Here is a 25393-nt window from a genome sequence, read left to right as displayed (position 1 = left end):
TTTTTTTTAACTTTACATTATTATATTGGTTTTGGTTTTGCCATACATTGACATGAATCTGCCCCGGGTGTACACATGTTCCTCATCTTGAACCCCCCTCCCACCTCCTTCCCCCTCCCATCTCATTGGTTCATCCCAGTACACCAGCCCCGAGCATCCTGTATCATGCATCAAACCTGGACTGGCGATTCGTTTCACATATGATAATATACATGTTTCAATGCTATTCTCCCACATCATCCCACCCTCGCCCTCTCCCACAGAGTCCAAAAGACTGTTCTATACATCTGTATCTCTTCTACTATCTCATATACAGGGTTATCGTTATCATCTTTCTAAATTCCATATATATGCATTAGTATACTATATTGGTATTTTTCTTTCTGGCTTACTTCACTCTGTATAATAGGCTCCAGTTTCATCCACCTCATTAGAACTCGTTCAAATGCATTCTTTCTGATGGCTGAAAAATACTCCATTGTGTATATGTACCACAGCTTTCTTATCCATTCATCTGAAGATGGACATCTAGGTTGCTTCCATGCCCTGGCTATTATAAACAGTGCTGCAATGAACATTGGAGTACATGTGTCTCTTTCAATTCTGGTTTCCTTGGTGTGTATGCCCAGGAGTGGGATTGCTGGGTCGTATGGCAGTTCTATTTCCAGTTTTTTAAGGAATCTCCACACTGTTCTCCATAGTGGTTGTACTAGTTTGCATTCCCACCAACAGTGTAAGAGGGTTCCCTTTTCTCCACACCCTCTCCAGCATTTATTGCTTGTAGACTTTTCAATATTATAGAATACAAGTAATTTATTGTTTATATAATAAAAGTATCTATCCTCATATAAATATTTTTGACCGAAATGTAACTGATTTATTACTTGGAAATATGTATGTCACTGCTCTTTTTTTTTATGCGTTAGTTATATGCATTTTTATTCAACTTTTAAAGTAAAGCTATTTGAGAAGATCATATAATCAATTGAAACTAATACCATGCTCAATTTTTGCACTAATTTTCTCTATGATTAAATATTGATAATACTTGTCAGCAACTGAGATCTAAAAATAAATCTCTCATTCTAATACATGGAGATTGGTTCAAGTGCTTCAGAAACTGCTATTAAGAGCCTTCAAGCACCTTTTATGAATTGATTTATAAAAAATAATCCGTATGCCAATCGAAAATTGTTTTTATCTCTTCTTTAAATCAGTCTTGTAAGGAGAGATTTCTTGGGCTACTTATATTGAGGTAATTTGAATACAAGAAGAAGAATGGTGCAAGGATTGGAACCTAACAAGAGGCCAGTATTTAAGGATCCTGATTGACGACTTAGCTTCAACTGACCTCTGCCCTTCCACCTGTTGAGTGACCTTTACTAAAGCTCACAATTATGTGATTTTTTCCCCAATCTATGCTATATCCCAGGCCACAAGTTTTGAGGTTGCCCATAATGTTTTATTAAAATCATCAATTATGTGTCATTCTTAGTTAATAGCTAGACTGTGCTCTCAAGAGCAGGGAGAGCATTTTATGTTTGGAGTTATCTAAACATAGCAATACCTCTAGAGCTTACAGTTGGTGAATTTAGAATGTATTGGCTTGTCAAAAAAGTTTATTTGCACTTTTCTGTAAGACATTATAAGAAAACCCAAGTGAAACTTTTGGCTAACCCAGTGTATGAGTTTTCAGTAGCCGTTAGCCATTTGTCGCGTGTGTGCAGTGCGTGCTCAGTTGTGGGTTGCCATTTCCTACTCCATGGGATTTTCCCAACCCAGAGATTGGATTCATCTCTTCCACCTTCTACATTGGCAGATGGATTCTTTACCACTGTGCCACCTGGGAAGCCCCAGTTTATTGGGTGTGACTTTATAAAAGACAATTTGGCATGTTATTTCTAATTAATAAAAAAGAAATATGTAGTTTTGTTTGAGAATGGTAAATGGTGTCTGTCAGACATGTGGATTTTTTTTTCCTACAGTTTTATCCTCAAGTTTTAGTATGTGCTCTGCTGTGCTTAGTCGCTCAGTCATGTCCGACTCTTTGTGACCCCATGGACTATAGCCTGCCAGTCTTCTCTGTCCTTGAGCATTCTCCAGGCAAGAATACTGGAATGGGTTTCAGTGCCCTCCTTTAGGGGATCTTCCCAACCCAGGGATCAAACCCAGGTCTTCTGCATTGCAGGACAATTCTTGACCATCTGAGCCACCAGGGAAGCCCAAGAATACTGGAGTAGGTAGCCCATCCCTTCTCCAGGGGAACTTCCCAACTCAGGAATCAAACCAGGGTCTCCTGCATTGCAGGCGGATTCTTCACCAGCTGAGCTACCTGGAAGCCCAAGTTTTAGTATATCTAATGCTTTAAAGCTGTAGGAACTACACGTTCAGTTTAATCCTAGTCACTTGGGCTTGCATCTTCCTTTCAAGTTTTTTTCTGAAAATTGACAACTGCTTTCTAGGAAAAATGCACATACACTTATCCATAAGCCCAGTATTTTGCATGAATTTAAGGGGTCATTGGTATAAATATACATGCATAATATACATTCATATACATCCACATGTATGGGGAAAATATCTAGCATAATATTACTGTGGCATTTTGTGATTATTATTGAAAAACCTGAGATTTTATATTTTACTACTAATTTTTTAAAGAAATAATTTTATAGTTGATAATTTGAAAGAAAAAACAAAGCAAAACTGTCAGTTTAGATGTATTTTTCTCAGAGAACTGGAATGTATTTACCCTATGCAGCCTATAAACACATTTTGTTTGCCCACACATTGTTTTTAAAAGATGGAGCCAGCTCTTCACTTAGGAGAATTTGACATTAAAAGCAGGATTTCTGCTTTCTTTTATAAAAAAGACCTATAAACACTGGGTCCATCTTCTCCCCATCAGCCAGAGCTGAGCAGAGGTTCCATTACAAAGATAAAACTTGCCTGTCTTTTTTCCACAGACCCCACAAGTCTCTATTGCCTTCATGACTCTGATGGCTAAGGTTTGATTGCCGTTTTCATGGTGCTCAAGCAACTGTTTACTTACTCAAGTTATAGAAATGGTTTCTTGTTTTCATATTTTGCTGTCAAAGTAGAACAATGAAAATCAAACCAAAGGGCAAATATCACAGGAAAACCTGAGGGGGAGTTTGGTAACTTTCTTGCGGCTGTTGGTTTTGTCTCTTTTTTTTCTTATGAAGGGTACAAACTGTCTACCAAACATAACCAGACTTCATTGTATAAATTGGAGTTCACTGGGGAACATGTCTTATTATGGTTATCTGTTCTACCCTTATTTCTTTAATTTATCAAATACTCTCATAACTTACTTTTATATTTTTATACTGTGAATGTAAATATATATATTTGTAAGAAGTTTCAGATCATATTACACAATTCAGTATAATGAACTACAAATAAAATATTTCAATATATCCATAAATTTACCTGCTACCTGCATTCCTGTTCTCTGCAGCAGCTCTGCCTGCACAGGGGACTTGGTGACACTTAGCTATCACTGTAAGACAAGCAAGTGGACAGTCCTGGCTTTTTGATGGTCTTTGCTCTGACAAGTCAGTTTCTTCATAGAAGGAATCTTCACAATCCTTTAGAGTTTAAGCATAGCTGTCAGCCTTCTGGAGTAGAACTTGGGCCAGGTTGATTAGGGTCTGAGAAAGAGGAGCAGCTCACTCTATTAGAAATGCAGATTTCCCTTCATTTTCCCATTTATAAGGCTATGGTCTAGTAGCATGTAGCACTTACTCTTTGAATTTCTCTGGTTTATTTGCATACTTAATATCTGTCTCCTCCTGGGGTCCCTTTTCTTTCACCTCTGTGAGCCTAAAGCAGCGCCTAGCACATTGCCTGCATGCTAAGTCATGTCCAGCTCCTTGCGAAGACCCATGGACTGCAGCCTGCCAGGATCCTCTGTCCGTGGGATTTTCCTGGCAAGGATACTAAAATGGGTTGCCATTTCTTCCTGCAGGTGATCTTCCCAACCCAGGGATTGAACCCTCATCTCCTGTATTAGCAGGGAGATTCTTTATCACTGAGCCACCTAGCACATAGTAGAACCTTAATCACTGCTTGTGGAATAACTGATGACGTACATAAATTACAGTGCCCGTGTTAGTGAAAATCATTTCATGTAAGGATGCTGTTTTGTCAACCCTCCGCATCTTTTGTGTTTTCTGTCTACCAGGTGAGGTTCTGGAATAATGGCGGAGAAGAGGAATCATCAAGCAAACTGAAAGTGGCAGGAAATGTGACGTCAGCCAGACTCCGTGGCCTGAAGAGCAACCTGGCATACTACACGGCTGTCCGGGCTTTCAACAGCGCTGGCACCGGCCCCTTTAGTGCCACGGTTAATGCAACCACCAAGAAAACTCGTACGTACATTCTGATTTTTTTTTTAATTTAATTTTTAATTTTTTTAAGTAATTAATTTATTTTTTATTGGAGGCAAATTATTTTACAATATTATATTGGTTGGTTTTGCCATACATTGACATGAATTTGCCCCGGGTTTACATGGCAAAAAGCATACTTTCCATTTAAAAATAATAGCCTTCTTTCTTATTCCGGATGGACAACCCAAGTCCATGAGCGCACTGGCTTCTGTAAAGCCAGCTCAGACTCAGAGGCACACATAGATGTCTTCCTGACCCCCCTAAATCTTGGGTTTGAAATTCCACGTGAATATGAATGTGAACCTTTTGAAAAACCTTAGCGTGGGATGTTCAGTCACATCTATCCACTTTTCTTTTAAAAAGGTGATCACACTGATTGGTTTGTTTCATGTATTTCTAGGTCTCCAAAGCTTGAGGATTTTTGATAAGCATGAACAACTTAAAGCTCAGGCCAAACAATCAAAAGTGATTTTTTTCTTCTTTCCTACATTATTTGAAAGAGGACAGTGTACAATAAAAGGTTACCATCCAAAGATGTTGGTCCGCATGAATATATTGATATTTTTAAAAATCTGACCAGAGATGTCAGTCAGTGTTGCCTTCAAAGCTGAGTCTTTGGTAACTGTGTATTCACAGGTGCATTCACAAACACCAATTATGAGCTATACATTAACCTGGCTTTAAGTTAGGCTACAAGAAAATCAGTGATTTGCAGTTTGATTGCTGTTCACATATACTTCCATGAAACCGATAGCAACCAGTATCTATGTAGTCACTATATGCAATGCAGCCACTTGAGTTACATTGTCATCATCATCATCGTAGCGACTGAGAACATGTCATGTCCACATGTTTGACATGTATTTCCACATCTACACTTCAGACCTACCACATTAAGATAGGTAGCATTTTTCTTTCTTTTTAAAGGTGAGGAATGTGAGGCCTGAAGGGATTAACTTTAATTTTACCATAGCGATGTATTACTTTGACTTGCAGAAAGCGATTTTTCTTCTAAGTTTATTCCCCAAATTAACTAACTCAGTAAAAATGTTTTTAAACTTGCTGTTTATGGGAATGAAATAGTTATTTTGCTTGATCGCCGATTTCATTAATGCTATTTCCATATATAATTCCCAGATTTTCATTGGCTGGCTAAAATTGCTAAGAACAAAGATAGTGTAAAATTTAATTGTATTGGCTAGTGTTGTGGGTAAATTAAAACATGTGTTAAGTCAGTCGTGCCTGACTCTTTTAGGACCCCATGGACCATAGCCCACCAGGCTTCTCTGTCCATGGGATTCTCCATGCAAGAATATTGGAGTGCCACACCCTTATCCAGAGGATCTTCCTGACCCAGGGATCTCCCACCTGCAGGCAGATTCTTTACCATCTGAGCCACCAGCGAAGATCTAAGTAAAAACATATATATAAAGATAATTCTAGAGATTTCCTTGGTGGTCCAGCAGTTAAGATACTCCCACTACAGAGAGCCATGGGTTCAGTCCTCGGTCAGGAAACTCAGATCCTGCATGCCATACAGTGTGACCAAAAGGCGAAAAACAAACACCAAGGTAACTCTACTACTTTGGGTTTTTTTTTAACCAGTGTTAACTTGATTAGGAAAGCCCATATGGTTACTTTTGTATTAATATTATCTATAAAAAAGAGAGTTTGGAGTAAAAGTTTAGCAATAAAACACTTGAATCTCTTTAAGCAGCATGCATTTACAATCTGCCATCTAATGTGATAATTAATTGTCCTTCACTAATTATTAGGAGAGGGCTTCCCTGGTGGCTCAGAGGTTAAAGCGTCTGCCTCCAATGCAGGAGACCCGGGTTCGATCCCTGGGTTGGGAAGATCCCCTGGAGAAGGAAACGGTAACCCACTCCAGTATTCTTGCCTGGAGAATCCCATGGACGTAGAAGCCTGGTAGGCTACAGTCCACGGGGTCGCAAAGAGTCAGACACGACTGAGCGATGGAACGGAACGGAATTATTGGGAGAAGCCTGACCCAATCTCTTATTTATAGCACATGGTTGGGGTTTAGACCATGGAACATATAGGTGTGGCAATAAGCTAAAAATATTCTGCATTTAGAACTTCTCACTAAGTATGTTTGGTATTCCCAATAACACTTGTGAACTAGTAAGATTTAAATACACATCATTATTTATATATTCAAAGCACAGTATTAATCAGAATTTCTGATTGCACAAATATATGCAAACAGATTTATCTGGTTCTTTCATCTGACTTAATAATTGATGTAATTACTCACTAAGAAATTATGATTGTAAAAGACAGTGTGACATCATCATGGAATCAGTGAAGAGCTTAGTGAATTGGTTAGAAGAAGGAAGAGATTGATTATAAATCAATAGGAATATCATGGTAATGCACAGTTAGTGAAATAAAATTTCAAAAGGAAGCAAAACTCCTTTGAAATTTAAAGATAGCTTATAAATACCGCATCTAAAGTAGAAATTTGCAGGTTACAATAATGATGATGATTATTATTTTAATGACTAGCAATTTAGAGAGCAATTTCCAGTAACTGTTCTAAGTGTGTTTCATGTATTGATTCTTAATACTCACAGCAACACCATGACTTGGAAATTATTAGTAGTCTCACACTCTGGAGATAAGTTTGCTGAGATATTATATAACTATATATATAATTATATGAGAAGTTATATAACTCCATGAGATCACAGAATAAGTAGCCAGAGAGCCATACAAATTAGTCTTGATCACTGTGCTATCTTTTCTTTCAACCATATAATTAGAATGTTCATGTCATACATAGCACCAGTATTTATTGGGAGTTTACTTTGTGTTTAGTAACCAGGTACCAACCAGTCCATTCTAAAGGAGATCAATCCTGGGTGTTCATTAGAAGGGTTGATGCTAAAGCTGAAACTGCAATACTTTGGCCACCTCATGCGACGAGTTGACTCACTGGAAAAGACTCTGATGCTGGGAAGGATTGGGGGCAGGAGGAGAAGGGGATGACAGAGAATGAGATGGCTGGATGGCATCACCGACTCGATGGACATGAGTTTGAGTGAACTCCGGGTGTTGGTGATGGACAGGGAGGCCTGGCGTGCTATGATTCATGGGGTCGCGGAGAGTCGGACACGACTGAGTGACTGAACTGAACTGAACTGAAGGTGATCAGAGATAGAACTTCTGTGCTCATGGAGCTGGGGCGTGATAGAACTTCCAACAATTGAATAATATCCTCCTGAAAATAATACATTCCTCCTGCCATAATTTAACTGGAATTTGTCTATGGGGCTGTCGGTGTTACTAAAGAAAGTTTTCTTATGCTGAGTGGGAAATTCATAGAGATAATTAAAATCCCGTAACTATTCAAAGATGGTATATAAAGACCATTGTTAATTTTGAAATTTTATGGTAATAATTTTTCAAATATATCAAAATAACAAATAAGAAAATCTTTTAAAAGTATTTCTGACAGCTTTAATAGTCATCCTAACCTTTAATGTGGTATTAGCTTGAAATCCTAGTTAAGAACTTTGATAAGGCTTTTGTGATTATCATTATGAGAATTATTGTCATGCCTCAGGCATAAAGAATGAAAATAGCATCTTTGAGTCCTTCCTTGCTATCTGTCATCTCCTCTGGATTGTAAACTTTATGGGGAAAGAGTCTTTCTGTGTCTTGTTCACCCAGCCCCAGTGCCCAGCATGGCACTGGGGGTCGCTCACTAAATGTTGAGTGGGTGGCTAGATGGATGAATGAAATCTAAAGAAGCCCATAAGTGTGAAATACTATGTATTTCCTCTTCACTGAACGTGATGAATTCAAAACTCCAAAATTTCTGGAGTCCTTTACCATCTTGCTTAGAATGTGCAAGTTTCATGTACTTGTAATCAGGGAATTCTGTATGCAAGGCTTTATATTCATACAGATTTTGGGTGATATTTTTGATTAATGTAAATAATACAAGGATTCTCAAGTACTGCACATGTAGCTTCCATTAAGCACTTCATTTCTGATGTCCAAATACTTGTATTTTTTAAAGCATTTCTAAGTTAAACACTAATTAGCATTTTAAATAAGATGGATTTTTTTACTGGCAACCCAAAGAGAGCTAACTCTTAAGAACGACTTTTATCTAAAGGTGCTGATGAGGAAAATTTTCAGATGGCATATAAATGATGAAATGATACAGCTTCTGAAAGGAGACATATATATCAAGAAGTTTATGTTTGGAGATTGCAAGAAAGAATGTGCAGGCCACATATTCTGCTTTGTATGACTGAAAAGTCAAGTGGTAATTCTTGCTTTCATTGTGGGAAGATGCAGCTCTTTGCATCCTTGAGAATCATCCATTATCTCAAACTGTCAATCATGTCTGACTCTGTGACCCCATGGATGGCAGCCTTCAAGGCTCCTCTGTCCATGAAATTCTCCAAGCAAGAGTACTGGAGTGGGTAGCTGTTCCCTTCTCCAGGGGCTCTTCCCAACCCAGGGATCGAACCCAGGTCTCCCACATTGCAGGCAGATTCTTTACCATCTGAGCCACCAGGGAAGCCCAAGAATACTGGAGCGGGTAGCCTATCCCTTCTCCAGGGGAACTTCCTGACCCAGGAGTTAATCCAGCATCTCCTGCATTACAGGCGAAATTCTTTACCATCTGAGCTACCAGGGAAACCCATTTCTAAAGCTAAATTATTTAAATCATTCACCCCATTTCAAACCTAGCCCTTCTACAGTATTCCCCCATCTTGGTAAATTCAATCCCATTATCTCATTTGCTCAGGCACAAAGTTTGGGTGGGGATCACTCTCAACTTTTCTCTTATACCCTACACCTGATGCAGAACCTGACTTCTACAAGAATCCACCACTTCTGAAGGCATTCACTGCGGCCGCCCTAGTACCAACTGGTACAGCCCTCAAAGGGATCAGAACTAAATGGCCCTGGTCATTTGGCCCAGCTGCCTTTGCCTCCCTCAGCCAGAGTGGGAGTGATGGTGTCGCTTCTCTGCTCTGATCCTTCCAGTCACTTCCCATCCCAATCCAGATAAATGCTAAATCCCTAAAACGTTGGACAAGGCCTGTATAATTCAACTTCAAATCCTACTTAGACTTGCTTCCTGCTATTTTCCATCTGACTCATTCCACTTTCCTTTCAGAGCCTCTGCATTTGCTGTTTCCTCTCCCGGGAAGGCTCTTCCTCTAGATGCCCATGTGGCACCCTCCCCCAGGCTCTCATGTAACCTCAGTGCCCCCTGACTGCCATATTTAAAAGCACTGCACCTCATCTCCCAATCTTCCCTCATCATCCTTGCTGCTTTATTCCTGTTCATCACGCTTAGAGCCATCATACATGCTGTGACATGTTTGTATTTATTGTTGTTTCACCAGTCTTCCTTGACTGAAGGGCAGACTCCTGCAGGGCAGAGATTTTCCCTGTTTTGATCATTGCTCTGTCATTACTGTCTGAGTAATCATAGTTGGTGCCCTATATGTATTTATTAAACCAACAAGACTCTATCTCTTGACTCTGTTCCATGATGTCATTCTCTTGACATCATTCTCACCAGATAGCCTCTTCAGAGTAACAGAATTTCCAGTAAGCATTTCCAAGTCCATTTCTATCAACTCAGCATGCTGGGGAAATTGGGCAACTCCTTCCTGATCCCTCCACTCAGAGCCAAGTTGTGGCCAGTAGGTAGAAAACCTTGATTGGCCTGGCCTCTCTCACGTGCCCAGATTCTCCCCTTGAAGAAAGGGAATCCTATGTTTTATGCCTTCATCAATGATTATACATGAGTATCTACTTGAGAAAACAGTGAAATTAAGTGGTGAAATCAGTTTTTCACTTGAGTGTTCACATGTCCAAATGGAAAGCTCATCCGTGTAAGTTGAGCCAAAATTAATTGCCTGAATTTAAGGAAGCCAATTAAGTGTGTCCTCAGGAAGTAAAAAGGAAATGTGAATAAAACAAGCATGGAAAGAATATGAGTCAGAATATTTCGGAGTCTGTTGATAAAATGAATATTCCTGCTTCAAATACCTAATTTGGAAATTCTAGAGTTTTTATAGGTACAATTTAATTATATCACCAACCACTCTAAGACTCAGGATTCATGTATATATCAGTGCAAGGCTTCTCAAATTTTAGATGATGATCTGCTTTCTCAATTTTTGCCATTTCTGTAGGCCTTGCCTACTAATGTGTACCTAGTATTTTTTCTTAAAAACTAACTTCTCTTTTTACTTAAATAAACTTAAAGAAAATGAAAACTAATTTCCTGTGTAAGGAAATCAGTATCATTGGATGTTAAAAAATAATAAACAACAATGACAAAATAAATATAATGAAAAATAAGCTATTCTTCATTTTAAATACTTGAAACATGGTCTTGTCTGTTCAGACATCTGAACCTGCTTCCTCTTTGTTTGTGATGTTAGCACTAAAGGAATATGAAGGACCTTTTGTTGCTTAAGTTGCTAAGTCATATCCAACTCTTGTTTGACCCCATGGACTATATAGCCTGCCAGGTTCCTCTGTCCATGGGATTTCCCAGGCAAGAATACTGGAATGGCTTTTCATTTCCTTTTCCAGGGGATCTTCCCAGACCAGGGATTGAACCCATGTCTCCTGCATTGCAGGAAGGATTCTTTACCACTGAGCTACCACAGAAGCCCACAAAGGACCTGTGCATGCATTTGTGCTTATGGCCCCCAAATCCAGCTTTCTCTTGAAACCAATAAGAAGAGTAAAAGACAGTTCCTCTCCCAGTGACTCAATATTATTTTTTGGCTTTTGTGTGTATCGCATACCATGTGTATATGTTTGTTTATGACATGCCACAGATCACACATACAGCATTAGAATATACTGTTTACTAACAATGCACATGCCTCGGATTTAGACATTTTTTTGCCCTAATCTGTGGACTTCAGGAAATTGATTCCTGATTTTGTAAGCTCTGAAGCAAGATAGCAATATAACTGAATTTTATCAGGATTCCATTAGGAAGTTTCAGCTAATACAGAATCAAATATTCCCTTTGGACAATTGTATAAATCTTATGAACTTTACTTGGTAGGGGCTTTGGTACTTTTTTGAAAATTGGCCTACCTTGCCCATGAATTCTCTAAAAATTTGTAAATGTTCTAATTATAGTCTACAAATTTTCATGTTGATATTATTCTAAAGGAGAGATTTTAGTTAAGGAAATCCCCAGTCATTTAAAAATGAAGAAAGGATTTCTTCCCTGACTTTCTAGATTGGACCCCAAGTAAAGTCTTTTCTAGATTTCCCAGGTGGTGCTAGTGGTAAAGAACCCGCCAGCCAGTGCTGGAGACATAAGATACGCAGATTTGATTCCTGGCTTGGGCAAATCCCCTGGAGGAGGGCATGGCTACCCATTCTAGTATTCTTGCCTGGAGAACACAATGGACAGAGGAGCCTGGTTGTCCATAGGATTGCAGAGAGCTAGACACGCCAAAGTGACATAGCATGCACACATGCAGAGTCTTTTCTGAGTTTATGATAAGTTAAGAAGCAGGTGTTTTTGTTGGTTTTTTTTAAAAATGGCATCAATTTCCTTTGGTAAATAAATTTATAATTCAGTGATTTCAGGACAACTATATCTTATTATTTGGGAAAACGTGGCTTTTGGTGACTTGTTTTCTGCACCATGTCATATATTTTAGCAGTTTAATTACAAATACTTCTGTTTAACTCAAGTGAAATCCAAGTGGAAAGTATATCTTCAAGCTACCACTTATCATGTAAGTCAGCTTGTTACCATCAGGTAGTCAAGAAATCTATTGAGTTTTGCCTTAAGTCACAGCGAACATATGTTCTTAAAATTCCATGTTTTAAAAGTCAGTGCCAACTTCCCTATCCACACTATGAAGATATCACTACTGAAAATTCTTGACAGCAATATTCTTTAACAACCTCTACTTTTTATAAATAAAGGAAAACATTCATTGCCAAAAATGGGAGGAAAGTAATCACACATAATCCTATCATTCAGAAAGACCATTTTAAAATTGTTCTTTCTTTCCAGACTTATGTTCTATAAAGTATTTGTCTTTGACAGTGGAGGTTTTGCCACGTATTTAGTTACCTGGTATCAAAACTTTCCCTAGGTCATTAATTTTCATAAATATGCTAGTGTGTGTATAACATTCCATTGTGATAATGTGCCACAGTTTAGCCATTTTCCTATTGGTAGACAATGTCTTATATTTCCAGCTTCATCCAATCAACAGCCTTGTTGTAATAACCTGTATGCAGTCAAGTAGCTGCAGACTTAGTAAAACTTACAGATATGGTGTTGAGGAGTCTGATAAGCAGATATATGGAGGATATCAGCTAAAAAAAATGATAAAAATGAAAGCCTTCTACATAATATTATTCTTGTCACATAACATTTGAAATCACTGAAATAATGTTGCAACCTATCAATTAGTGTTGTCACCGTGCCATTTTTCTACTAGAATTAGATTAGTTTATATCATTTTTTTCTATTTTACTGTACTGCCAATACATCAGAGATTGAGTTGACAAAGGAAAAATCTACAGGTTGTGAAAGTTGCAATATGATTACAGAAATTTCAAAATGTAGATCGTCTATCAAGTTAGTTCTAATAAGTGTGGAACTCAGCCAGCCTTCTGGGTTGGGTTTCCAACCAGATGGAACTGAAAAATAAAACTGGAATTCCTAAGAGAGATGCCATCAACTCTGTCCTGCCCATTTTCACTTCAGTACCTAACTCCATGCAGGTACAAAAATGGATTGTGTTTCATCAGAGCTGCTTCAGTTCCGTTCAGTCACTCAGTCATGTCGACTCTTAGCAACCACATGGACTGCAGCATGCCAGACCTCCCTGTCCATCACCAAACCCCAGAGTTAACTCAAACTCATGTCCATTGAGTTAGTGATGTCATCCAAGCATCTCATTCTTTGTCATCCCCTTTTCCTCCCACCTCCAATCTTTCCCAGCATCAGGGTCTTTTCAAATGAGTCAGCTCTTCACATCAGGTGGCCAAAGTATTGGAAATTCAGCTTCAGCATCAGTCCTTCCAATGAATATTCAGGACTTATTTCCTTTAGGATTGACTGGTTGGATATCCTTACAGTCCATGGGACTCTCAAGAGTCTTCTCCAACACAACAGTTCAAAAGCATCCATTCTTCCATGCTCAGCGTTCTTTGTAGTCCAACGCTCATATCCATACATGACTACTGGAAAAACCACAGCTTTGACTAGATAGAATTTCGTTGGCAAAATAATGTCTCTGCTTTTTAATATGCTGTCCACTTTGGTGATAGATTTTCTTGCAAGGCACAAGCATCTTTTAATTTCATGGCTGAAGTTACCATCTGCAGTGATTTTGGAGCCCCCCAAAATAAAATCTGTCACTGTTTCCATTGTTTCCCCATCTATTTGCCATGAAGTAATGGAACCGGATGCCATGATCTTAGTTTTTTCAATGTTGAGTTGTAAGCCAAATTTTTCACTCTCCTCTTTCACTTTCATCAAGAGGCTGTTTAGTTCTTCTTCGCTTTCTGCCATAAGGGTGGTGTCATCTGTGTCTCTGAGGTTACTTATATTTCTCCTGGCAGTCTTGATTGCAGCTTGTGCTTCATCCAGCCCAGCATCTCGCATGATATATTCTGCATATAAGTTAAATAATCAGGATGACAATACACAACCTCGACATACTCCTTTCAAATTTGGAACTAGTCTGTTGTTCCATGTCCCGTTCTAATAGTCTCTTCTTGACCTGCATATGGATTTCTCAGGAGGCAGGTCAGATGGTCTGGTATTCCCATCCCTTTCAGAGTTTTCCACAGTTTGTTGCGATCCACATAGTCAAAGGCATTAGCATAGTCAATAAAGCACAAGTAGATGTTTTTCTGAAACTCTCTTGCTTTTCCATGATGCAGTGGATATTGGCAATTTGATCTCTGGTTCCTCTGCCTTTTCTAAACCCAGCTTGAACATCTGGAAGTTCACAGTTCACATACTGCTGAAGCCTGGCTTAGAGAATTTTGACTTTACTTTGCTAATGTGTGAGATGAGTGCCATTGTGTGGTAGTTTGAACATTCTTTGGTATTGCCTTTCTTTGGGATTGGAATGAAAACTGACCTTGTCCAGTCCTGTGGCCACTGCTGAATATTCCAAATTTGCTGGCATATTGCATGCAGCACTTTCACAGCAGCATCTTTTAGGATCTGAAATAGCTCAACTGGAATTTCATCACCTCCACTAGCTTTGTTCGTAGTGATGCTTCCTAAGGCCCACTTGACTTCTCATTGGAATGTCTGGCTCTAGGTGAGTGATCACATCATCGTGGTTATCTGGGTCATGAAGATCTTTTTTGTACAGTTCTTCTGTGTATTCTTGCCACCTGTTCTTAGTATCTTATGCTTCTGTTAGGTCCTTACCACTGTTCCCATTTTCTTGAAGAAATCTCTAGTCTTTGCCATTTTATTGTTTTCCTCTATTTCTTTGCATTGATCACTGAGGAAGGCTTTCTTATCTCTCCTTGCTATTCTTTGGAACTCTGCATTCAACTGGGTATATCTTTCCTTTTCTCCTTTGCCTTTCACTTCTCTTCTTTTCTCAGCTAAGTAAGGCCTCCTCAGACAACCATTTTGCTTTTTTGCATTTCTTTTTCTTGGGAATGGTCTTGATCACTACCTCCTGTACAATGTCACGAACCTCCTTCGATAGTTCTTCAGATACTCTTGTCTGTCAGATCTAATCCCTTGAATCTGTTTGTCATTTCCACTGTATAATCATAAGGGTTATAACCCATATAATCATAGCCCCATGGACTGTATATTCCATGGAATTCTCCAGGCTAGAATACTGGAGCGGGTAGCCTTTCCCTTCTCCAGAGGATCTTCCCAACCTGGGAATCAAACCCAGGTCTCCTACATTGCAAGCAGATTCTTTACCAGTTGAGCCACAAGGGAAACCCAAGAATACAGGAGTGGGTAGCCTATCTGTTCTCCAGCGGATGATCTTGACCCAGAAATCTGCATTGCAGGTGGATTCTTTACCTACTGAGCTATCAAGGAAGCCCAAAAAATGAAGAAAAAAAATAGCTCAGTTATGGAATACTCTTTGTGATCCCATGGACTGTAGCCTACCAGGCTCCTCCTGGAGCATGCAAAATCCTTCCATTTTCCAGGCAAGAGTACTGGAATGGGTTGCCATTTCCTTCTCCAGGGGATCTTGCCAACCAGGGGATTGAACCCAGATCTCCCACACTGCGGGCAGACGCTTTACCCTCTGAGCTTCCAAGGGAAGCCAGAGCTGCTTACGCTACTGCTTCATAAGCTTTGTCAGACTCGGCTAGCCTATCTCAAGTATGGAAAACTCCCACCCCTCTGACGCTTTAAACTTACAAGAGTTTCTTTCCCATTCATACTACATATCCATCACTGGTGTAGTTCAGACCCAGTTTATTTCGTCTTCACTCCAGGACCCAGACTGAAGGAGCAGCCGCTGTCTCTTGCTGGTCTCACGGCAGAGGGAAAATGATGACATGCTCTTCAGTGCCTTCTAAAGGTGTCATTTCACATTTGCTTTCATTCCACTGCCTGGAGAAAGCCATATGACAAAGCCTGACGTCTGTGAGACGCCAGTGAGAAGGGGACATATGTCTTCCTAATGGCAGGGGACCACAAGTACTGTAGCCAAGCTGCTTGTCAGCAAGAGAGAGGCAGGGGAGCTTGATCTTCTCACAGAGGGTGAGGAACAGAGGATTTGCAGAGACTTTAAATAATAATACAGTCTACCCCAAAACATTTGTAGACACTGATAATCAATCCTACCAGCCAATAATAAGGATCATTAAAAATGTTTCTGGAGGAGCTGAGAATAAATTGCAGGTATCAAGAGATGCCTAGGGATCCCTGAGTTGCTCTTTGATCTGCCTATACTGCCTGCACCTTCGTCCTTCATATCGTGTCCTTCAGCATCTTCAACCTCAAGCCTTTATAGATATAACAGGTTGATTTATTCCATCCAGATTGATTGCTTATATAAATATGTCAAATATCCCCAAGATATATAAAAAATTACCCCAAATGACTCTTGATTTAGAAAGAAGAATGATAACCTCAAATGCCTTCAATGAACAGGCAGGTTTAAATAAGCAATGGTGGGTGAGTGGGGCAATCTCTTCTTCCTTCATCCCATCCTTTCTATCCATCACTCTAGGACCAGTGTTTCTCATCATCTGGTTTTGCAAAAGAAACCAGAAGTCTAGAACTTAAACTTCCCAAATTTAAATGTTGGCACCCACCCGAAATTAAAAAACAGTATTTGGATTAGACAAAAAATATTTGTTAGCTAGGTCTGGCTTTCGGGAACTTTCAGGTTGCAGTGTCTGATTTGAAGCTTTATAGTTTCAGATGTTTCACTGTCTTGTGTTTTTCAATTCAGCAATAGCTCTGCCAGCCGTTTTCCTTCTTCTGCAGTTGAGACACTGTGACTTCTATCAGGTCAAGGGAGTAAACTCAGTACAGGTGACTTGTAAATAGCCACAGTGCATCTAGTAAGTCTGAAGTGTATTGGGTAGATCTTGTCTGTGATGTTTCAGGCTTGCTCTTTGTTGGTGCACAAAGGTAAATTCTTAGTGAAATGGCAGCACATCAATCTCATAATCTGAAGGTTCTGAGTTCATGTCTCAGAGAGGGCATAGTGTTAGGACTTCCAGGTGGCTCAGTGGTAAAGAATCTGCCTGCAAAACAGACCCGATTTCGATACCTGAGTCAGGAAGATCCCCTGATTCCATGGACAGAGGAGCCTGGCAGGCTACAGTCCATGGGGTCCCAAGGAGTTAGACGTGACTGAGTGACTAACACTTTCACTTAAAGGTAAATAGTTTTGATAGTTTGTGGAAGGAAAGGGTTAATATTTGAAGTTGGACCTTAGTAAGCTAGAAAAGAAGAGCAGTTAAGGCTTAATACAAGGTACATGCGTGCTCAGTCACTTCAGTCGTGCCCAACTCTTTGCCACCCTCTAGACTGTAGCCTGCCAGACTCCTCTGGCCATGAGATTCTCCAGGCAAGAATACTGGAGTAGGTTGCCATGCCTTCCTCCAGGGGAACTTCCTGACCCAGGGATTGGACTCAGAGGTCAAACCCGTGTCTCCTGCATTACAGGCAGATTCTTTACCACTGAACCATCAGAGAATCCCCTAATACAAGGTAACCAAAGATTACTAAGGTTGGAAGTCAAAAGTAGGGATGATGATACTAAAGGGAAGTTTGGATCATACAGTAATCAAACTTGTTCATAATTTGCTTAATGTTTTACAGTCTCCAGTCATTGAATGATTCTTGAAAGATTTTACTCACATACTCAAACAACCTGATTATTATTTCCCTAATATATTTACTTTACTACTCAAATATATTTACTTTAATACTCAAATATATTTATTTTAAAAGGCTTTGTATCATTGTTATTAATAGAACATGATTAATATTCTCTCCATTTCAAGGTGATAGTCCTAAATTTTTTTTCTATAAAAATGAAAGCAAATCAGTTATTTAAACAGAGAGAAGTTTAACAGTTAAAACTACAGTGAATAGCAAAAAGAAACATAAACGTTTGCCAGAAATGTGTCCATGAAAATAAGTTTTGCAATGAGCCAATCAGAGTGTTAATGATTGTTATTAGTAGAATGATATTCTGTTCTTGATTGCTCAATTTGAGATGAATTATTTGTAGTAAATATATCCTTAGGTCAGAGTTAATTTGAATTATGATTGTGTGTTTTGGGGTGTTTACCAGACATCTGTGTGCAACTGAAAACATCTGAGTTATTTGTATAATGCCCTTTGTTCTGTGTCATTATTTAGATCATAGTTTAATCTATGTGTTGTATTTAAAGTAGATTACCACTGATGTGCCAGTTTCAGCCTCATCAAAAAGAATCATCTTTATGAATAATTGCATCCAACTAAGAGTCCTGGGTGTTCACTGGAAGGACTGATGCTAAAGCTGAAACTCCAGTACTTTGGCCACCTCATGCGACGAGTTGACTCACTGGAAGAGACTCTGATGCTGGGAAGGATTGGGGGCGGGAGGAGAAGGGGACGACAGAGAATAAGGTGGCTAGATGGCATCACTGCCTCGATGGACATGAGTCTGAGTGAACTCCAAGAGTTGGTGATGGACAGGGAGGCCTGGCGTTCTGTGATTCATGGGGTCGCAAAGAGTCAGACACGACTGAGCAACTGAACTGAACTGAATTGAAGAGTTGGATGTAGTAGGTTTTTTTTCCCCCTAATGTGAATATAGGCAAATATTTGCAATTAAAATGTTATCCACATAAATCATCTTAGTGATGCAAGTACTGATCTCTGGGAACCACTAACGTGGTCCGTGGTAGAAGTCAGACAATATCTTTACCTCTGTGCTCACTGTACTTAGGGGAATCTCTGACACAGAGCAAGTGCTTATTGAGCATGTAGTGACTGAAAGGGATTTCCAGACAGAAACCTCTTCTGCAAGGCCTGTGTCATTCATCCGGTCTGCCATGCCTTCCTTCTTATACCAACACTCATATGACCGCCATCATCATGGCCTCTTCACAGATTCCGGTTCTGCTCCATCCCTCCAACTCCACCCCTCCAACTCCACTACCATCACTTACATTTGGACCTTTATTGCCTTTTACACAAAATGCTACAGTGTATTCCCTACCGAGCTTCCACCAAGGTTTTCCTCCTTCTCCCACTGCCCTGCAGAAGATCCATGAAAACACACACGTATTGGCTCCACAGATCTGATCCTTCTTCAGTCTTCTACCAATTGCCTACAAAACAATATTCCTTTTCTAGTTCCTTTGACCTTCTAGACCCTTTAGAATATGGTTCCTATCTGCCTCTCCAACCGCCTTTGCTCTGATCCCTTCCCCTCATCCTTACTTGTACTGTCAGAACTGAGCTCCCCATGGCACCATGTTAGTTCTTGGCCTCTGCACCCTGGCCTGTATCATTCCTTTGCCTCGGATACCCCCTGCCACGCCCGGCCCAATGCCTGCATTTGAAACTCATATCATCTTTTTAAAATCCACTTGAGATGTTGGCACCTCCTTATCTGCTTTTTCCCTTAACACTTAGAACTATGTTAGTTAAATCATTTAAGTATTCCATTAACACACCAATTGTTTCACTGTTTTTTTTTTTCTTATTTTTTATTTCTGTTATGTTTCTTGTCTTCATAGCCTCAACATGATCAGCTATATTCAAGCTCTCAAGCTTATGGTCAGTGTTAATGTCCCCGTTTTGGTCTTTGTGAAATTTATAGCATTTATTAGGTTGTGTCTTGGAGGACTATCAAAACCATGGAGCTAGAAAATTCATTCTAAATCCTGTTATGTCACATTTGAGAACAGTGGCCAGCCTTATGTTGTCCTGCTGACACCATGGTGAATTGTAACTGATATTTTTTTTTCCTGATTCTTTACCCAATTCATTATCTTACTTTATCATTGCATGACCCATTCCTTAGGGACACGCGGGGAATAGATCAAACTTATTTTCCAATAACACTATAAAAGTTTTTTTCTTAATCCTTGTGTTGTACTTCTTGCTTTTAGATGGCAGTTACTTATAAAATCTTAAGTTGACATCTACCTTTGACAAGATACTGAATTAGTGAATAAAAACTATGGACATATGGACAAATCATTAGTCAACCCTTTCAAGAGTTGAAGTCACAGATAGTTAGCACCATGTAATAGGGGAAGCATAGACTTTGGAATTAACAAGAGCTTGTTTGAATCCACATGGTGTCTCTTACCAGTGCATCTTAGCAAGTTCTTTGCTTTTAATTTTTGTGATAAAAATACACATGACCTAAAATTTCCATCTTACTTGTTTGTAAAAGTATAGTTCCTTAGTGTTAGGCTTGTTGATGTGTCGCTGATCTCCAGAACTCTTTTCACCTTATGAAAGAGAAAATCTGTACCTATTAAACATCTCCAGTTCTCCTCTCCTTCACCCCTGGCAGCCGCAGTTCAGCATTATGCCTTTATGGATTAACTACTCCAGCTACCTTGTATATGTGGATTCACATACAGAATTTGCCTTTTTGTGACTGGTTTATTTCATAATTTCCTCAAGGCTCATCCATATTGTAACATGTGTCAGGATTTCCTTCCTATTTAGGGCTAAATAGTACTCCACTATATGGATAAACCTCATTTTGATTACTCATTCATCTGTTGATGGACACTTAGGTTGCTCAACCTTGTGTCTACTGGGGATGATGCTGCTATCAACATAAATGTAGAATCTGTTTTTATAAACTCTCTGGGTCCAGGTTACTCATGTACATGGGCTTTATTATAATGCAATATAATGAGAATTGAGTAAATTATAAAAAAATATATTCTACCATTCCTAACATATTTTAGGTTTTAATAAACGTTAGTCGCTAACAGTAATAGCATTTTAAATGTGAAGAGAAAGTTTGGTCAAAGATTTTCCAGATGTTATTCTCACCAGTAGTGATAAGAGATGATTTTTAAATAGCTTATAAATATTTTTTAAAATTTACTAATGCTTCATTTATTAAATAGAATACCATAGGAATGTAACCAGTATAACAAGCTCATGATTATGCGACTATTAGTGTTTAGGAAAAGGCTAAACTGTGTGGATCACCACAAACTGTGGAAAATCCTGAAAGAGATAGGAATACCAGACCATTTGACCTGCCTCTTGAGAAATCTGTATGCAGGTCAGGAAGCAACAGTTAAAACTGAACATGGAACAACAGACTGGTTCCAAATAGGGAAAGGAGTACATCAAGGCTGTATATTGTTACCCTACTTATTTAATTTATATGCAGAGTACATCATGAGAAACACTGGGCTGGAAGAAGCACAAGCTAGAATCAAGATTGCTGGGAGAAATATCAATAACCTCAGATATGCAGATGACGCCACCCTTAGGACAGTGGTGAAAGCAAAGAAGAACTAATGAGCCTCTTGATGAAAGTGAAAAAGGAGAGTGAAAAAGTCAGCTTAAAGCTCAACATTCAGAACGCTAAGATCATGGCATCCGGTCCCATCACTTCATGGCAAATAGATGGGGAAACAGTGGAAATAGTGGCAGACTTTATTTTGAGGGGCTCCAAAATCACTGCAGATGGTGATTGCCGCCATGAAATTAGAAGACGCTTACTCCTTGGAAGAAAAGTTGTGACCAGCCTAGATGGCATATTAAAAAGCAGAGACATTACTTTGCCAACAAAGGTCCGTCTAGTCAAGGCTATGGTTTTTCCAGTAGTCATGTACTGATGTGAGAAATGGACTAGAAAGAAAGCTGATCGCTGAAGAATTGATGCTTTTGAACTGTGGTGTTGGAGAAGACTCTTGAGAGTCCCTGGGACTGCAAGGAGATCTAACCAGTCCATCCTAAAGGAAATAAGTCCATCCGGACTGATGGTGAAGCGGAAACTCTAATACTTTGGCCACCTGATGCAAAGAACTGACTCATTTGAAAAGACCCTGATGCTGGGAAAGATTGAAGGCGGGAGGAGAAGGAGACAACAGAGGATGAGGTGGTTGGATGGCATCACCAACTCAATGAACATGAGTTTGAGTAAACTCCAGGAGTTGGTGATGGACAGGGAGGCCTGCCTTGCTGTATTCCATGGGGTCGCAGAGAGTCGGAAACGACTGAGCAACTGAACTAAACTGAACTGAAAGTCAATGTTTATGTGTCTTTTTGTTCGATCAAGTTCATTTTTTTAAAAATAGCAAAAATGATGGGAAGGGAACATGACTATCTGATGCTTAGAAACACCAATGTGGAAACTGAATGATCAGACCCAACACTAAGCTTTTATTTTCTCTCCTTTCCCATTTCCTGTTTTGTTGTTGTTATTATTTTTTTCCTTTTTGTCCATTCACAAAGTATTGAGTTTAGGATGCACTCATTCAGCTCATCTGTTGAGATTCTGGGATTCATACAAAATAAGCCTGACTGCTAAACATGAAGTCACTTCTTCTGCAAGACTAGTGTTGGAATAAATCACTCCAAAATAAATTCCACCAAAATCACTCAAGTTTTCTATAATCCGCAAGCACGTATCTCTTGACAGGACACATCATGCTGAAGTATATTATATATTATCTGAACTTCATCAAATGGAGCCTGTCCTTTTTCTGGTGCTGCTAGGCCATGGGGAATCACAGACTTTGGTAACTGTTCTCACAACAGTGTATTCATAACATTTGGATGGAGCCCCCAGAAGATAGTCATTAGGATCCCTAGGCAACTGCCATTGTATATGTTTTGTTATATAAGCTTTTGCAACTTGAATGCCCTGAGCTGAGCTAAACTCCTTGTGAATACCAGATCACAAATTTTAAACGCAATGTGGAACAGTATGAAAGAACAGACAGTAAGCCAAAGGATCTGCAGGGAATAGTCTTGTTTAGAATCATTAGTCACCTCAGTGTATCTGTACTGTTCCCATGTGTAAGTCCAGCCACCTCTCCCTCATGGCATGAGTCAGCGATATCTAGAAATGTCTCAGCATAGCCAATCTTGTATATCATTTTCCCATAACAAATTCAGTTAACCAAGTTACATTTTTGTGGCTATATCTACAAGTACAACGTATTTCAGCACTGTTTTGGGCAATTGTGATGTTGTTGCCAAATGGATAATATGTTTGCTGTTTTGTGATTGAGAAACTGACTTTTCAGTGCCCTATATTGCTCTTGACAAATGCTACCAAACCCCCTCCCCCTATGTCTAGTGTTCATGAGAGGAAACTAAATTATGAATCCAAGTTTTTAAACCTCAGAGAGTTTCATTAATTATGTAATGGAATTCTCATTAACGTTTTAGTGTTTTGCCTTATTTTTCTCAAAAATTGATTTAAACTTGGAAGATGAAGACTAAAATATAGACTGCTTGCTGCAATTTTTCATGTGTGTAGCTATTACTTCATGGGAATAAATCTAAGTAATATTTATTTCTGATTGCCTCCCATTTTTCTCATCTCATCATACATGGCTGGCTTAAAAATCATCTGCACTTCATTTCCTACAACTTTAATCTGCTCAGTTGGCAGTTTCTCTCAGCCTCTGGATGTATGAAACAGGATACACTGCCTGCCTTTCTTGGCCCATTAACAGGCAAGCCCCTAGTGGTGGATAAAAGAATTTCTTTATCTCCAGTATCAACAAGTTTTCCAAGAGATCACTGTGGTGATGGTGGTTTAGTTGCTAAGTTGTCTCTGACTTTTTGCGACCCCATCAACTATAGCCCACCAGGCTTTTCTGTCCATGGGGTTCTCCAGGAATGGGTTGCCATTTCCTTCTCCAGGGGATCTTCCCAACCCAGGAATCAAACCCATGTCTCCTACATTGCAGATGGATTCCTTACTACTGAGCCAGCAGGGAAGAAATGCCCTAAAGTGTATCATGAATATGCTAAAATGAATTGTCTCACAGTGTTCTGGAAATGACTTTGTAAAAGGAAATTTAGGTATTCTATTATTTTTTCTGATTCTGCCTATGCACTATGAGTTACCAAAGAGATTCTGCCTTATTTCTGCCACCTCCTTTATCTTTGTGTTGTATGTCAAATATCACTCCATGCTCAAATCTATTTTACTTTTCTCATTTTGCATTTCAAGCTCCCAGTCAGCCACCAGGAAATGTTGTTTGGAATGCTACAGACACGAAAGTGTTGCTTAATTGGGAGCAAGTGAAAGCCATGGAGAATGAATCAGAAGTAACAGGATATAAAGTAAGTGGTATAATTTGCAAGGCTTTCTTTTCCCACTTCTGGTAGTACTTTTCAAAGGAAGCTAAATTTGAACATTTTTTTTTTTTTTTTCTAAACGTTGATGGTGTGGTCTTTATAAACTACTTTTGACATACAGATATCAAGCTATTTGTGAAAAGAATAGTGTTCCAAAATGCCTGATTTCTTAAATATAAATTTAAGTGAAATAATTGTGCTCGTATGGGAATTTTAGGCCAGATGTTGGTAAAGCGTTAGTTGTTTCCTGTTTCTGATACTCATATATATATTACTTAAAATGAATCCATAGTTTTGGCTCTGATTCCTTGGTCTGGTGTTCAGGCTCAATACAGCAGGTCCTTGTCCCGTCTCTGAAGCCTTACAAATACCCAACCAGCTGAATGTTTCATGGAAGAAGTTCAGTCTCCCCACCTCCTTGATTTTGAGGATTTGATGATTCTACTATGTGCTGATCCCTCATCTAAGATCTATGAGAGATCTATGAATGCAGCAGATACCGATATAAATGAAGTAACATCGGGAATAATTTTAATGAAAAATTAAAATCAGACAGTAAAAAAAAAGTTTGTTCATGCATTTTAGGTTTTCTATAGGACTAGCAGTCAAAATAATGTGCAAGTGCTGAACACAAATAAAACTTCAGCTGAACTTCTGCTGCCCGTTAAAGAGGACTACATTATTGAAGTCAAGGCCACAACGGATGGTGGGGATGGGACCAGCAGCGAACAGATCAGGATTCCAAGAATAACCAGTAAGTTGGTCGAAGTCAGTGTCTCAATTCCCAGCATCAGTTATGAGCCCACAAGAGAGAGTCTATTTGTGCACACCCCACCCTGTCTTTTTTTTTTTTCCTACTATGTCTTTGGTCTGAATGCTGAGAAGGTTGTAGAATATGAGAAGTGAGGAAAGGAGGACTTCCTCAAGAGTGCTGCTAAGTAAGGAGAATGCTAAGAGCCAAAAAACAAAAAAAAAAAAAGAAAAACCTTGAGAAATGTTTAGCAAATGTTATTAGTTTAACTTTTGTGTTCTGAGCTTTGCATAAATTTGCCTTTGGAGTTCCATAAAAATAGAATTCTTTTTCTCAAGGGCAGTGTTGAACCCACAAAACAATTTTAAGATCTTTGATATTCCAGTTGTTTGCCTCCTAGAAATTACAGAT

At 39.2% G+C, this 25393-nt stretch overlaps 1 protein-coding gene across 1 annotated transcript in view; it reads left to right on the top strand.

The window, feature by feature from the left end:
• The window catches only part of CNTN3 (contactin 3), a 249903-nt gene extending 224766 nt beyond the window's left edge, over nucleotides 1-25137 (top strand). Inside the window, exons 17-19 of the mRNA XM_088831971.1 lie at nucleotides 4208-4394; nucleotides 24104-24216; nucleotides 24817-25137. Coding sequence (XP_088688097.1) covers nucleotides 4208-4394; nucleotides 24104-24216; nucleotides 24817-25137 — 621 coding nt within the window. The remainder of the gene's footprint in view (nucleotides 1-4207; nucleotides 4395-24103; nucleotides 24217-24816) is intronic.
• The last annotated feature ends 256 nt before the right edge of the window (nucleotides 25138-25393 follow it).

Source organism: Moschus berezovskii, chromosome 24 (genome assembly GCF_049115385.1).
Source record: "Moschus berezovskii isolate FMDL1 chromosome 24, NW_MosBer_1.0, whole genome shotgun sequence".
In the NCBI taxonomy this organism is placed as follows: Eukaryota; Metazoa; Chordata; class Mammalia; order Artiodactyla; family Moschidae; genus Moschus; species Moschus berezovskii.
The sequence above is the reverse complement of the archived record's forward strand: the minus strand, read 5'-3'. Positions and strand labels throughout refer to the sequence as shown.